The sequence below is a fragment of the Sciurus carolinensis genome, chromosome 6 (assembly GCF_902686445.1).
Source record: "Sciurus carolinensis chromosome 6, mSciCar1.2, whole genome shotgun sequence".
NCBI classification, from domain to species: domain Eukaryota; kingdom Metazoa; phylum Chordata; class Mammalia; order Rodentia; family Sciuridae; genus Sciurus; species Sciurus carolinensis.
The window spans coordinates 93,524,095-93,540,897 of NC_062218.1; the positions used below are offsets into that span (position 1 = coordinate 93,524,095).

The following is a 16,803-nucleotide window of genomic DNA, read 5'->3' on the forward strand; positions in this document are numbered from 1 at the left end:
GGGACTCTGACTTTCTCTTCTAGTGTTGTTCCTAACAGAGGAAGCACCCAGTATATCCCTACTAGATTCCAGGGACTTGTCCATTTCATTTTTATGGCCTTCTTGCCTGTGGTAAACATTCTATAAAATACTAATTGATTAAATAACATGGAAACAGCTCATTTGCCAGCCAATAATTACAGTATTTAGAATCTTTTAGAAAAAAAAAAATATCCATTTTAGATGTCAAGATTTACACCAGTTCTTGATACTTATGGCTTAAATCAGTTTCTGAGGAGATAGCTTAGTTTTAAGAGCTAAAACTACATAGGAAAATCATTGTCTGAGTGTTGGCAGCTCCTGTCATTTGCTCCCCCTGAAAATGTCTCTGGCTTATACATTTTTCTCTATATATTGACTTTAATCTACAAAACTTCTGTTAACTATGGCAATAAAAATGTTCATGTCAGATCTATAAAGCTTTCACTTACAACTTCAATAATTTGTTGATTCCCATTCAAAACTCCTTGGATAGTAATTGATTTAAATTTGATCCAATGTTTGTATAATCCAATGTTAGTTAAATTTTTCTTTTACTCATCTATATATTCAGAGGCTTAAATGAATAGCTTTTTTTAAATAAAAAATGAACTAGAGAAGAGAAAATACATTTTGGTTTCTAACAAAAATTGATTAAAAAGACCGTTAAGAAATTTTATATATCATGTAACTTCAATTTTCTAGAAAGCATTTTTAATTTCAACTAACATTCTTAACATCTAAAATTGACAGTAGAAACCAAGTTGGGAACATACTTCCTAGACAGGTCGGGATTTTGTTGTTGGTGATAATGGTGTCATCATTTTGGTGCTGGGATTAAACCCAGCAGCACTCTACCATTGAGCTACATCCCCAGCCCCATTTATTTATGTAAGACAGGGTCTCACTAAGTTGCCCAGGCGGGTCTCCAAATTGCAACCCTCCTGCCTCAGCCTCTCTAAGTCCTTAGAATTGCATGCATGTGTTATCTCACTGTCAGATAGGTAGGGGTTTTAATGGAAAGACTTGAGCCTGCCAGAGCTTCACCGAAATAATCCTGGGTTGACTAAACAGAAGTAGTCCTGTTCTCAGAGTAAAGAGGTAATGAGAGCAAAGACTTGGAGTGATAAGCACTGAGATGTGCAGATGCCCAGTGGAGGGCTGGCTGTGCGTGAGGCTGACTGTCAGCCATGCTCACAATCACAAGCGTCAACAGCATTGGGAAGTGAGAAGGGTCTCTGGCATTGTCCACTTTGAGATTTCTTTCTTTGATTCTTACTCCCTACCCCTTTCCTGCTGAGGGTTGGTATAGTAAGGGAAGTGTTGAGGATTTAGGAGCTCTAGAAGCATTCAGCTGTTAGAATTGTGTCATTTTACCTCTGGATACCAGTTCTACACATATAAGGAGAGAAAATTGGGAGATGTCATATTAAAAACTCACATGCTTATAGGGCTCAGGAATGTGATGACAATATTTATCTTTAAATGTTACAGTTATTTCCTATCTCCCTCTTTGTTTTTTTATCCCACCCTTCCCCTCCACAGTATTCTCATGTATTTTTACTGCATTCATTTGTTAAATTAATAGATTTACTTTAACAGGCATTTAATTAGTTTTCAACCGTATACTAGAGCAAACTGAGTAAACAGATGACTTAAAAAAAAGACCTCTTACTATCTTCCATAATTCAGCAAGTCTGTTTAGCTTTTTATGTTAAAGGATCAGATAACTCAAGTGAGCTTAATAAAAGCCACCAAAAAGCCTGGTAAGAAGTTCTGACTCCTGGAATAAGGTTGTAACTCAGTGAGGAAGAGATGTTGAGTGGTTTGAATCAGTGTGGTGAAAGATGTTAACACGAAGCAAGCTGCAAAGAGAATGCCAGACTTAGACCAACACCTTCCAAACAACAAGAAACCAAATAATATTTATTGTAGGAATCCCAGTCACTACAAGGCTGGGAATCCATTTATAGCCTAAACAAACATGCCTTTTCTATAGTAAACATGTTTTCTGGGTTTATTCTAAGAATTTGGAGGTTACCTTTTGTGTTAGGTTTTCCTCACTATGACCAAAATACCTGACAAGAACAACTTAGAGGAGGAAAAGTTTATTTGGGCTCATGGTTTCAGTGGTTCAGTCCATGGTTGACTGACTCCATTGCTCTGGACCACAGGTGAGGCAGAAATCATGTGGAAGGGTGTGGTGGAAGAATGTTGTTCACCTCAGTGGCAGCCAGGAAGCAGAGAGACCAGGAGGAGCCAGGGACAAAATACACAATCCTCACGCATGCCCCTGAAGACCCACTTCCTTCAACCATGCCCCCTCACCTGCTTAGTTACTACCCAGTTAGTCCATTGAATTGTTAATACACAAAGTGGGTTAATCCAGTGATTAAGTTAGAACTCCCCTAATCTAATTCACCTCTGAACATTGCTACACTGGATAACACATAAGCTTTTGGGGGGACCTTCCTAGGAAGTTAATCAGATATTGGTATTTGAACAGTTAGATATCTTATTCAGCCCCTTGTTACTATAAATATAAGAAAGCTAGTGAATGGTGGAACCCTCCCCTGGGTGAGACTTTGCCCCACTGGCCTAGCCAGACTCCAGCTTTATTATTGGTTCATTGTACTCTTCTGATGCAGAACCACAACTCTTTTTAAACATCTCTGTCTTATCTTTTTAAGGGCAATCAACTGCACAGTTCTTTAATTCTCAAAGTTTTTGCATTCATAACACTGTTTCCTTTTATAAGACTTTTGTCAAAACATCTTTGAGGCTGAACCTTGTTCCTTTAATCTAACAGTACTAAAGGGCAGGATTGTAATTTTTATTCCAAAAGAGCTATGTTTCCTCTAGTAGATTGGGAGGATGTCTGGGCTGGCAGTTCCCAGCACAAATTCACAGAGTAGTATGTGCTGACTCCATGGGCTTTGCCTACAGAGACTTAAAAACTTTATATTCCCAAGTCCTCACCCTAGAGATTCTGATTCCACAGATTTGGGTTAGGACCCAAGAATCTATGTTTTGTAAAGACTCCCCAAGTTGTTCTGCATTGTGGTTAATTCACGGAAATAACCAAGAGACAGGAGATCTGGTTTGGAGGATTAGTGTATATGCATATTATTGCTTCTAAGGTATAGACACTCAGCCAAGAAGTATCTTATCTACTCACTGAAGTGTCCAAGAATTCCTCCAGGAATATAGAACAAAGCCAGAGAGGTTTTTTCTGAATGCGTCTTGACCTGGAATGAACTTAATGCCTCTCGAATCTGATAAGGCGGGTGTTTTCCTTTCTTTTGGTATCTTTCATCTTTTATTACTCAGAAGGTGATTTTTGTCAGCAATCCTGACCTAGATTATGAAGCCCTTTGATCTGGCAGTACATTTAAGAGTCTTGTTGAAATGTTCCCTTTCTATTCATGTTATTCTACAAGCTGCATTAAATGGCAGTATTGTTGGAGAATATTATTTTATATGCTTTACTTAATCTTTCTTTAAGAATGTGGAATGGATACATTTTCACATAACTTTTAGACCTAATTTTTTTGTCAGTCTCTTAATATTGCAATGTCCCTTTGCTGCCTTTAAGTTTTTTTCTCTCGCCACGGTCTGCATTGTAATGACATCTACTGTTAGCCACTGGCACAATGCTACTCGCTTTCTGCTAGCACCCTTCTGTCCAATGCTAATCTGACATTCTGAATTTTAAGCTCCATATCTTTATAAATTCTGTCTTTTCACAAAGATAAATACCCAAGTCTTTTGAGTCCTACATTACAAAAAGGATGCAAAGTCAGAAGGTATCAGTGAAATAGTCATTTTAAAGAACTTAAATTCTATTCAAGTGTAGTTGGTGATCAAAGGACCTTTCTACATAAATTATTTTCTCTTCTCAGTTCTTCCCACGTCTGTTTTTACTCCTTAGGCATTATTAGGTTACGGTTCTATTAAGTGTTGACTGAATTAATTTTGTATGTCATCTAACATACCCCTAACCCTGGTGGATTTATTAGTTGTTTGGACATACAGAAATGTTGCCTAATAAGTATACATCATAGCAAAGACTATTTTTCATTATATGGAATAATCATGCAATAACATGTATAACAATTCATATTTTTCAGATAAAGCAACTGTCAATGGTTTACCAAGTTTAAAACAGATGATCTAGATATGCCACCTGTGTTTTCTATATTTAAAATCCCGAGCTCTGTATTTTTTAAAATCCTGTCATTGAGTAATATGTAGCTCCTGTAATTTGGTACCATTCATGCAACATAGCTTTGGATTCGTACATGCCTTTCTGGTCTTGTTAAATGTGTAAATGAAACCATGAGAATATAATGGGTGAAACCTGAGACAGAAGGGAAGTAACATTTGATGATGTGCAAGGAACATCACAATCCTTATACTTTGAGAATTTTGTGGTAGGCTGGGAGTTTTCATAAAAAGTGGTGCTTTATCCAAAAATGTTCATGGGAAATGTTTTTGTTATTTTTAATATTAAATGAATGAAGTATTTTAAACATGAGTTAAGTGGACACTTTGTTATGTTGCTTGCAGTGAACTTTGTAATCCATTGTGTGAGCTCTAATAATGATATTTATAAAATATAATAAATATATTAACATATTTTTACATTTAAACTTTTTCTGTTAATATGATAGGAACTGCAAATTTAACTCTTAAGCATTTTTGTTTTATCTTGATAGGAAGAAGAAAGGAAGAGTCCAGTCAGTTATCCTTCCCTCCTCAGCCACATAACTTCTTCTTCTCTGAACCATCCAGTCTTTCTAATGACAATAAAAGTAAAGCTCTCCTCTCCCGCCACTGAACTGCTGAGTGAATTCCTTCCTTTACTGTCGTCTTTGCCTTGTGACATTCATCTGGTTAATCTTCGGACAATACAGGCAAAGGTATATCCCAAAATAGACTTCTAAAAAGTTACTTCTTTTGTTTACTTGGTTTAGGGTAGGGAGAGGGGGAAAATACTGTCAGCTTCACTGTACTTGGAGAAACAATAGCAAGTGCTTTCCCTTTAGCCAAAATCATTATCCCTTTCATTCAATGATTGATCTATAGTTTAGGGCATATCCCAATACAAATTTATTTGATTCAGAAAGGATCTGTGTGCCAGGCAGATCACAAATATCAGGTACTTTCTACAGATGAGGAAGCTAATGCTGGTCACATAGTTAGGTAGGAAAACCTGGCCCATCAACTCAAGTGACTTTTCCCACCCTTTCTCCTTGTTAGCCAGTGTTTTTCAGGAGTTAGAGAAATAGAAAGCATAGTGCTTCATTATTTTTGTAACACAGGCTTTGTGTTTTCATGTCTCTTTCTTTAAAAGTATTGCAACTCAAACCTTTGTATTCAGAAACCAACTATTTAGGATAAATATTGGAGAAAGAGCATGGGAAGGTTTCTTTAGATATGAAATTTAATTGTTAGACTTTTGATTTACATATATGTCCATTTTTAAAGTCAAAAATATTGTATTCAGACAGAATAAGGATTAGACTTTTGACATCCCTCTCGCATTGGAGCCATTTCTCTATCGTGAAGACATGCAGTTAGTTAGCTGGATGTAGTAAGTGGTGGTGGATTTTGTGGGAAATGGCTTCAGTATGAAAAGAAGGAGGATGCTTAACCTAAGAGGAGAGACATGTTTAAAAAGAGTGAACTAAAGGAAATGAAATAAAGTAAAGAACAAATGTCTGCAATTTGGGCATTTAGGGATTTCCAAACTTTGTGTCCAAATTAAGAAACATATGCGTGACTATGCAAGAAAACATGTGTGTTTTGTAATAATGTGTTCAGTGAATGCTAGAGTGACCATTTTTCTATCTGTGTTGAAATGCTTTTTTGCCATGTTACTTGGAAGGTCTGTCTTATGCTTATACCTGCTAGTTACTGCCATGGGCACTAGGGATGCAGTTATGAACAACAGAGACTGAAGGCCTTGCTTTCTTCAGCTTAACTTTTAGGGGAGAAGAAAAATAAAGAAAAAACTAAGAGAAGCATATAATACATTAAGTGGTGACAAATGTTAAGGAGGGGGAAAAGAAAGGAAGTTCAGTTCAGAGAAGGTGAAACAAGTTTGGGGTGGTTAGTGAGCAACCCACAGAGAAGGTAATAATGCAACAGAAATATGTTATTTCATTCATTTAGGAACTGTTGAATGAATGAATTATGTGGATGTTCTCTCCAGGATTTTTCCACGGTCTCTTGTGGGCCTCCTTTTTGGCCCATGGAGACTAGGATGGCTCATGGGAAGAACATCTGTGGGATAGATAACTCTGATGTATCATGTTATTAATTCATGAACTAAACTAGAACAAACAGATAAAGTGGAGGGCACCAGAGACTCTGGACCTCAGATTACCACCTAGGCACACATGGTAGAGGACATGAACAGAATCTCCCAAGAGCTTCTGGAGGGACAGCAGCCACCGTCTTTTAACCTCACTTGTAAATGACTCCTCCCTTATAATTGTTTGAAATGTGATTTTTTTTTTTTCTGGGAGCAGCTTGAGCTGAGTAAAATCAGTGAAAGGTGGGTATTGTTTTACCTTCAGTAATCCAAACTGGCATTTGTTTTCTCAGTCATGAATGGCAACTTTTTTATATTCCTCCTGCTATTGGCTAACTTCATATAATAGAAGTCTAATTACCTTCCAGATTCAAAATCCCATTGCCTACCAAACTGATTGATACCCTTGAGTATTCAGGCCCTCTCCAGTCTAGACTCCAGTCGCTGGCACTACCTTGCTTCCCATTACTCTTCCCATCTGCATAGGTAGACGGGTGGACCACCTTTACCACCCATGGACTGAGTGGCTGCCAACCTTAGCCGTTATAAAACAGGACCATATCAGAAATGCCTGTGTTAGGCCTATTGTGAGAAACAGGTTAAATGTTTTGCAAAAGCCCTTTGAAAACAAACACTATATAGATGTTGTTATCTTGATAGGGCCAAGTCGAATGCAAGTTATGCCAATTTGGATGCAAATTGAGGTTTTAGCAAAGCAGAGAGCAGTTTAATAACAGATTTTCCCAGGCAGAATAAAGACTGAAATGTCAATGCCCATCAATAACTACCATGCTGGCACATAATCAGAACTAAATATTCAGGAATGTTTTGTATTATCATATCAATTAGTGCCAGTTTCTAGATTATTTGACTCAGCACAATTTGAAACAGTTACTTAAAAGACCACTAGTAATCCTAGAGGATCATTGGTCCATTCAGAACCACTTCTTTAAAGAGTTTCTCTGTCTTGTAACCTTTGATAAAAGGAAGGTAATCATTGAATGAAGCTATTGTGGATATTGGTTTAAAGAAAGCTATTATTTAAAAGGTATCCATTGTAATTCCATGATCATGCTCAAAGGCAAAAATGACTCAATAATAAATCCAGAAGCTAGACCCAAAGGCTTTGATTGTGTTCCTGGTTTTTGTTCACTGGCAGCTTTCAGGATACAATATTAGGTATTCATTTGGTTATTACTTTTCCCTGAAGTAATTTTAACATAGAGACTGGGTTCCAAACAAGACCAGAGGTCTCATTGGCCCATGTCTATGTTAGCATTTTCCTAACCACTGCAACATTTTTATGACCAGTGTATCTGAGGACCACCTTGGCGTGATACAGGCAGTGAGAGGTCTCTTCCTGCCTGACCTCAAGCAGTTGTGTGATACAGGACACCCCTTTTGACCCATCCCTAGGCCACTGTGTGAAGGTTCTGCAGTTGTGAACCTCACCTATTGTTACTCCCCAGGGATAGAGGTGTTATGAGTTTAAAGAACAGTGACAAAGGTCAGGTGCAGACTGGAAGTACAATAACCCACTGAGGTGGTTCTGTACTTCCGTTCAGCCTTAGATTCACTATATACACATCTTACGAGGGAGATTTTTAAAAATAGAGACTTTTATATTCAAACTCTGAGATCCTAATTCTATAGTCTAGAGAGGAGAGCCTAGTAATTACTATTTTTTTTAAAATAAACTCTCCCTATAATTCTAGAAATTGCTAAGTTATTTTCATTTCCTAAATTGAGGAATAAGGGTTAGAGATTAAATTATTAAAGTAAAATCACCAGCAGGTCTTCTGTTTTTTTTTTTTTTTGTTTTTTTTTTTTTTTTGGGGTGCTGGAGATCGAACTCAGGGCCTTGTGCTTACAAGGCAAGCACTCTACCAACTGAGCTATCTCCCCAGCCCCCCAGCAGGCCTTCTGAATCTGAGTGCTGTATGTGGTCTCAGAGGGCAATGTATGACTTTTTGAAGTAACCAAATCTGTTTCTAAAGGTTTGATTGTTCAGAAATTATCTATATTAGTAGACATATTCGTTTTTATATAGACATCTTTTGCTTTTGTACTTTATATCCATTTTTAGAAAATTATGACGTAGTATATTTGTAATCAGATGAAAAAAGGCAAGAGACCTCTCAGAAGCCATGCCCACAGCATCCTGTAGTAGCCTGGCCCATTCCAGCCACAGTCTGGGAGTTTCACAGCTGGCCTCCTCACCCTGTGTGTCTGTCGTCCTCTCCTGGTCACTCCCTTTGCCTACACTGCTAAGAGCTTCAGATATTACAAAGAAGCTTCTAAGAAAGTTTGAAAACTGGAAACAGGAGTCTCAAGTACACTTAAGTAGGCAAGCCATGTCCCAGGACAGGGCAGTTTATTTGGGGAGAAAGTGAGTCCTGACAGAGAGGATGCTGGGAAAATCCCTTGAGAGAACAGACATGAGTCATGGTTCTGAAGGCTGGAACTGCAGTTTCAGGCTGGAATAGAGGGGCAAAGAGGAACCTGATTTAGCATTCAGCTAGGCTTCCTTAATGTTTTCAAAAGTAATATGTAGTTCAGCTTTGTTTTTCCGATTGCTTTTATGTTCAGACATTTTTATTTCATTTATATACACATAATGCTTTTAACTCTTTATTTTCTCTGAGATTCATTTTGATTTATAGTTAATTGATATGTGGCATGGACCAGTCATTTCAACCTCACCATTGCTTTTCAAATATTTTCTCTCTCCATTTGTTATACCACCCCTCTTTTCTCATAAAAGGCATTTTAAGGTTTTTACTTTGTTTTGTGTTTCTTATAAAAATTGATTGGTGCTTCATTGATCCTCCCTAGCTTCTGGAAAGGTGAAAATTGTGGGGGAAAATTTTCCTTTGTTGTATGTATCTAAGAACAACCATTCACCTTCCTTGTCTTTCTGTCATTTTATCTTGTTGATCAAAACAAATAGCTATCATTAGACATTTTAATAAGTACCCTGAAAAGTGAATTTCTACTGGTTATTTCCCATCTCAGAATTTACCGCAAAGTTTGCAATTTTCTGGCCTGCCTAGCTGCCAAAATGCACCATAGAAGAGTGTTGTTAGGCATTTTCGAAGAATCTAAGTGTGTTGGGAAATTTTTCCCACCAGGAGTTTAGCTATTTCTTGATCTGTGTGCACCTTTGAAATCCTGCGAGGCGGCATGGATCACATTATTCTTGTAGAATCTGGTCAGAGTTAAGACATTCTCATCCCCAGAAAAACATTGGGTCTACACTGTTTGTAATGTTTATTACGATAATTTCCAAAAGGTTACTGACTTGTGACCCTTGTACTATTGACAAGCAAATCAAGTTTCTTTTAGAGTGGAAAAAAAAGCACAATTCTCCTTAAGTTATCTACTTCAGTAGAAGGATATTCACTTGTATCTTTCCTTCCTTAGGAGAGACTTTATGAGCAGTTATAATTTTCAGAATGGCATTTAATCCTGTTTGAAATGAGATGAGTGGATGGGTGGATATGTATTAGATGTGTATAAATTATTATTTCCAAACCTTACTTTTTGAATTGATATGTGTTTTGATAAGTCATGGTTTTTAGCTCTACTGGAACCACTGACTAAATATTCCCTTTTTCCAGTCTTAAACCAGAAGGGTTATCTCCTTTAGTTTAAATGTTTTGTGACGTTGCATCAAACAGAATCCCTATCTTTTCCTTTCTGACTGTGTACCTATGGGCACCAATCCAGAGCTAGAGCAAAAGCAGGAGAAGAAAGCTGTTAAAAGCACAGACTTTGGCATCAGACCATCTGGATTTTGAACATGACTCATCTTCTTGCTAACCCCGTGACTTAGAGCAAATCACTTAACTCTGAGTTCAGTTTCCTCATTGGCAGCACAGGGATGATAATAGTACCCAGCTCAGAAATGTTGTCAGGCTTATAGGAAATGTCCGTGAGGTGTTCTGAACAGGTGTGCACATGGTGAGCCCTGTCGCCAGCTGTGATCATTCGGGCATGAGCAGTCATGATTAACAATGAAGTAAAAATGTTGGCAACTTTTTTTTTTATTAAATTAGATAAGGTGGACATTATTGTCAAAGTAAATCTTAATCAATGTCACTTTGACTTATTCCTGATACATTCAATTAATAATTCCTTGGGTTTTTTTTTAATTATATACCAGGCATCATGCTAGGTCCTTTACATGAACCTTGTTTAAAGTTCCCACACCACAAAGAAGGTAGGTAATATTTTTATCACATCTTACAGAAGAGCAAACTAACCAACCTAGAGATGGCAAATAACATTCCAAGTCACACAGTAGTGTAAGGTAGCTGTGAGGCACCCTCAGCAAGACTGACTGCAGATTCCTGTTTACAACCTTATGCTGCCTCTTGCATGGGAACAAACCAGGCTCACCATGTAATTTCAGCTACGTTGGAGGCTGAGGCAGGAGGATCACAAGTTCAAGGCCAGTGTGAGCAATTCAACTTAGTGAGACCCTACCTCAAAGTAAAAAAAATCAAAAGAACTGGGGATGTAGCTAATGGTAAAGCACCTGCCTAGCTGTGTGAGGCCTTGGGTTCTATGCCCAGTGCTGTGTGGGGTTGAGATATATGAGCCAGATTCACATGGCTAGTTCATAGTGGAACCAAATCTTGCTCTGATCCCACTTTCTGTAAGCCCAACTTTATCTGATGGCCTCATTTTACAAACCCAGTCATCTTTCCCCATACTCCATCACATTACAAGAAGAGCCTCACAGGTTCTATGAGCTGGGTGTTGATTTTTATCCCCAGAAAGGAGTTGGGAATGGATTTTCCCTGTGATTTTTGAATACCATGACCTGCCTGCAGTGATTCATTCTCAACTGTGACCCGACCTATTTTACAAAGATAGTTACCTAACTGTAGTTTGCACAATTTCAAAGATTACCAATTTTCCTCCCCACACCTTCCCCTTTTCTGGGTCCAGATTACAATGTGTTAGTGAATGTAGAAAGAGTTCTTTCAATATCTATTTACTCTCCTAAAGCATATAGTGTGATTGCTGGAAGGTATCTGTTTTCCTGTATCCATATTCAAGTTAAATTCACAGTTTCCCTACTTTGCAAAACAGTTTTCTTGGAAATAAAATGTCTAGACAGACTTTGAGGCTGAAAAACTTCTGGTTTGCCTCAGGTATTTTTTGCTTGAAAACTGATACTTTCATGAATATTTGATTTTTTAAAAACTTGGACAAGATGATTGCTATTTCAGTTAGTCCTTACAAAATGATTTAATTTTAGTTTTTAGAGAAAATGTAACTTTTTCTATCAATGAAAATTAAGTTTTATGGCTTCATCTCTACTTTTGTATTATTGTTTTAAATCTCTTGTAGAATTCAAAAGTAGAATTTCAAAGGTATTTCCCTTTCCACTTTTTTGACCCCTTTGGTAACAGCCTTGGGAATTTTTCATTCCAAGAGCAGATATTTTGGCAATTCCTGCTATCAAGTGGCTTTTAAGGATGTTGCAATGAGTTAAAATGACCAAATGCTTTAGGTTAATAGTGACAAGTACTTCTAAAGGAGTCTAATTAAGAGGTCATCTAACCTGTGAATCCACACAAGGACTTTGTTATGATTTTGATACACAACTGTAGACATATAATTTGAGGATTTTCTGATTCTTCTACTACAAAGTTATAATGTCAATAAAAAAAATCATGATAAGAAGTTAAATTAGCTGGGAAAAGTGGTGTACACCTGTAATTCCAGCAGTTTGGGAGGCTGAGGCAGGAAGATGGCAAGGTTAAAACCAAACTCAGCAACTTAGCAAGACCCTGTCTCAATCCCCAATACCAAAAAGAAAAAAAAAATTAAGTGAAAGTATGATTTAATTTGTAACTTTTAGAAAATTATCACCAATATTTATTTGATGGATTACATTGCTAGAAATACTAATAGCTAAGGGGCATCCTATGTGCCAGACATTGGAACAAGTCCTTTCTATGCTATTTCATTTTATTTCGTCTCCCTATTGCTGATAAGGAAAACCTGGTGTTGCTGAACTCAGCAGCTGGTAAATTGCAGAGCAGGAGCCATATCACAGGCTGTCTGACTCCCAGCCCAGGCTCATCTCTACAGCTTCTCCACACACACATTGTCCTACCAGGCTTTGCGAGGCCACTGCACATAGTATCTTCAGTGGATTCATCCAAGCAGTTCACTCATGCAGGAAGCATTAATTCCATTTTATAGACAAGGAAGCTGATACGTTCAAAACTCCCAGCTACACAACTGGTACATGATCAAGTTCCCTTTGTTGTTCTTCTGGAGATCTTATGTATATAAATGAAGTATTTTTGTGCTATATATGTAGGGAGGTGAAATTTCATGTGATTTAAACATGTTGTGTTTATCATTTGGTCCTGTGGTGGCTCCAACTCCTTAAATACTTTTTTTTTCTCTCCCTTCAAACAAAATCTTAGCAATATCACTTTAAATAATGGTGCAAAACATCATAACATAGGTTATTCCAACCAAGAATCTGAGGTGAGGACAGCTTTAAACTGTTCAGGCACATCAAAATCAAGTCAGTGGTGGAGATGCTGGCAGCTATTCAGAAAAGATGTCTCTATGGCACATCAGATATTCTCGTCCCCTAGGGAGGATGATCAAGAACTTATACATGTTCATATCCGTGGCCTGAAAAGAGAGAGAGAGATCATTTTTATCACCATGTCAGTGCTGAGCAGCACATGAGTCTCCTTTGAATAACTGTACATTCCTTAAAATTTGCATGGAATTTTCATTCAGTTTGTTTATTATAAACATCTTCCCATTTTGGGAAAGATAACATTTATTAAGATAATTGTAATTTAAAATATTAAGAACCCAAGCCATTCAGGACATCGTTATTTAAATGGACACAAGAAATTTTGCTGCAAGAAACTTTGCATTTAGACCTGTAACTGACTGGTTTTAGTTAGTATTTTTCTGTTTGTCTGCCCAGAAAGAATGGTTTCTTGTTATGTGAATTTAAATAATATATCAAGCTAATAAATGTTGGCTGTCCTCACAAGTGATAAGCATAACTAATTCAATTTATGTCTCTTGTGTAAAAATAATGAACCAGTACATTAAAGATTAAGAATGTTAATACAGTTACCACAAATTAGTATCTCATAAAGAAATTCATGTTTCAGTTTTAAGATGGTTGGTAAATCATTCAGTGACAAAAGGACTACATTCAGAGGTGTATATAAATACATATATATATAAAATAAGAAAGAAGTTGGGTATGGTGGCACATGACTGCAATGCCAGTGGCTTGGGAGGCTGCGGCATCCCAAGTATCATAAGTTCCAGCTTCCAGCTTCAGCAACTTGTGGAGGCTGTAAGCAACTCAGCAAGGCCCTATCTCAAAATAAAAATAAAAAGAACTGGGAATGTGACTCGGTGGTAAAATGCCCCTGGGTTCAGTCCCTGGTACCAAAAAACAAACAAACAAACAAAAAAAAACTTTATTTGAAGAAATATTGATAAAACAGTGCATATTCTGTGGACAAAAGGAAGCCTACGTCCTCAGGGACTATGGGGGAACCAAGGCATGAAGTCTTTTAACCAGTAACCTTAGAGCATAGTCTCACCTGACTCAGTGGGATGGGGCGAGTGTAGCAGGTGGATGGGTACAGTGAGCGTGGAACCTGATGAGAAATGAATTTGTCTAATTAAATTTCTAAATGTGGTTTGAGGACACCGATATCAAGACAGTGATGCACAGTACTGTAAATACTTGCTCTAATATTTCTGTGGTGTGTTGGTGTTGTGCTCACTTGCAGGTGGGCAGTGGGCATTCCAATGAGGCAGCCTTGATCCTCCACAGGAAGGGGTTTGGTTGCCAGTTCTCTACCAGAGGAATGGGGCTGCTTTGTTCCACAACTCAGGGGAAGGTAAGTTGAAAGGCTTTTTTTGCTGGTCAAGTTAATGTGCCTTGACAAAAATCCTCACTTTCTGAAAACGGCCCTAACAATAAGATAATCTTTCATTGTCTCTTCACTGACTCATTTCCCTCAGCCTACAAGTTAGCTTAAAGCTTAAGAAAGCATTTGATTCTTGTCAAACATGACTGGAACCTGGGCACATTTGAAGGCTAGGCTCATGTCATTTCTTCAGCCTTCCATTTCTAGACGACATAACATCTTCTCCCCCTCTTCATTTCCTCCCCTGAACCACACATGCTCACATACCATCCAGCTCAACTGTGCTAAGCCCAAGTCCTACGGAGGCCAAGGCAAGTTTTATGACTGAAGCGAACAGCATAGCAATAAGAAGCATCAGCATGAACATTGAAATAATTGACCACAACCCCAGTGGCAGCTGTACAGACCTCCAATCAGTTGATTTCTTTTGGGAAATAAAAGTACATCTAAATCTTCTGATTAATCCAGGTTTGCATGAGTCAGCACTTTGCAGGCCAAACAGATCTTCAGCCTGAGTACTGCTGAGCACCTGTCTACTTTTTATGTCTTTTCATTGGTCTTCCTGGCAATTTCATCAAGCCTCTCCTTGCAAGGAAATGAGCCTCCTGCCTCTGTCTCATCTATGACTGAAAGAAGTCAATGGGACTGGTTCCAGTGCATAGGCAGGTCTGCCCCACAAGGCAGTTCAGCTGACCAGCTTTCTTCCTAAACTCCTTAAATATACCACAGACCAGACTCTGGCAGCTCATTTCCAATTCTGCACACTAGCACATGTATAAGGTCTGAAAAGAATAGAAAATCTGCTACGAGTCCTAAATCTACTTGGACAGATTCGCTTTCCTATTACCTTTACCCCATCTTCCATGGAATTGGTGCCAGAAAGCATTGGCATTTTTGTTTTTGTTTTTTATTATATTTGCATTCTACTTTATTGTTGATGATTCTGTATATTTGGTTGTGAGCATTCTTAGCTTGAGGTATTGAGTCTTAAGGGACATGTTAGGATAGCCATGTTAGTCCAGAGAGACATGTTAGGATAACCTGGCAAGACTAAAGAATTCACTTTCCAAATGACCTTTCCATCCTAGAGACTGAGAGTCAACAACATCATGAGCCTTTGTTGTAATGGGTCTGTCTTCTATTTTCCAGTTCTGTTAGAACAGGAAAAATGATTGTGAACCACCATTGCTGGGGATAAGTATTGACAGAAAGAGTATAAGGATTTTTAAAACTTCTTGACTCATAGATATCCTTTCTCTTACTGAAAAAGTAGCCCCTGTGCAGGATAAAATTGTCAAGAACTACAGAAAGGAATGCAGAACAAATTGCCACTGACTATCATGACAGTTCCCTTTTTCCCTCCAGGGGTTGTCTGTATGTTTAAGCATGTCTATACATGTACTTAATCCCTCCCTCTGTATTATTGTTTTGAAAGGGAACTTCAACATACTGTTTTACTCCCTTTCATACTTTGTTTTTACTGAATATATAGATATATATAGATGCACTACTAATCATAAGAGTCGATCTAAATATGCTAATTTTTTGTCCTTTACTTTTTAGATTTTGGTACATAAACTTTTTAACAAGTTTACTGTTGAAAAACTCATTCCTTCATCATTATCCTTGATGCATACACCTCCAGTCGCCAAAAATATAAGTGTGATCCACTTGAGTCCCATGGAAATCAGTACATTCCGAATCCGGTTGGGGTGAGCGAACGTCTGACTTTCACATTTGGAGTGGAAAGCCTTGGCTTTTATAACTTTCTTGGTTTGACGTGCAATAAGGAAGCACATTATTTTAGTTTCTGGCTACTGTGAGAACATGAATTCTGTGATTTTTTTTTTTTTTTTTTTTTCTTTTTTAAATCAGTTCTATAAAGGGGGGAAAAAGCCATGCTGTCAACCAGGTTTCTTTTTCTTTTTTTTTTTTTTTTTCTTTTTCTTTTTTTTGTTCCTCCCATGAGCTGCCACTATCAGTGTGAATTGATGCAACAAATGAAGAAATGTTTAAAGAAAACCTCTCAACAGATTGTATCTCAGGTTAAATGCTGACTAATTATGTTTGTGTTGGAGGTTGTGAAGAGATTCTTCAAAGTATTTGCATTCCTGGTCCTTCATTAATTTTATAAAAATGCCCATTTGACCAAAATGGAATAAAAAGTTTGTGGATAATAGCTAAAGGCCAAAATGGTTGCAATCATTCATACAAGTTAGAAAAATTTGGGGTGTTGAAATATGTGGAAAAGTGCAATCCCTCAACCCTTATGATGAACATAGTTGATAGTCACACCTTTTTCTAATGAACCTCTTGATTCTTCCTTTCTTACCCTTTGTATTTCCCTAAATACCTGATTTTGAGTCATTCAACAGTAGAAAAAGAGGCATATTTTCATTACTTGACAATGTGGGATAGGTGCAATTTATTCCATTGTCACTAAAACAGAAGAAGCAATTCCATAGGTACCATAACCTATTTTAGGTACCACAAGGTGTCTTTTTACACAGCTCATTTGAA

At 37.6% G+C, this 16,803-nt stretch overlaps 1 protein-coding gene across 1 annotated transcript in view; it reads left to right on the forward strand.

Moving 5' to 3' along the window:
- The window catches only part of Man2a1 (mannosidase alpha class 2A member 1), a 174,480-nt gene extending 158,289 nt beyond the window's left edge, over window positions 1-16,191 (forward strand). Inside the window, exons 20-22 of the mRNA XM_047555657.1 lie at window positions 4,737-4,940; window positions 14,143-14,253; window positions 15,847-16,191. Of these exons, the coding sequence (XP_047411613.1) occupies window positions 4,737-4,940; window positions 14,143-14,253; window positions 15,847-15,999 (468 nt within the window). The 3' untranslated portion in view covers window positions 16,000-16,191. The remainder of the gene's footprint in view (window positions 1-4,736; window positions 4,941-14,142; window positions 14,254-15,846) is intronic.
- Window positions 16,192-16,803: the final 612 nt, after the last annotated feature.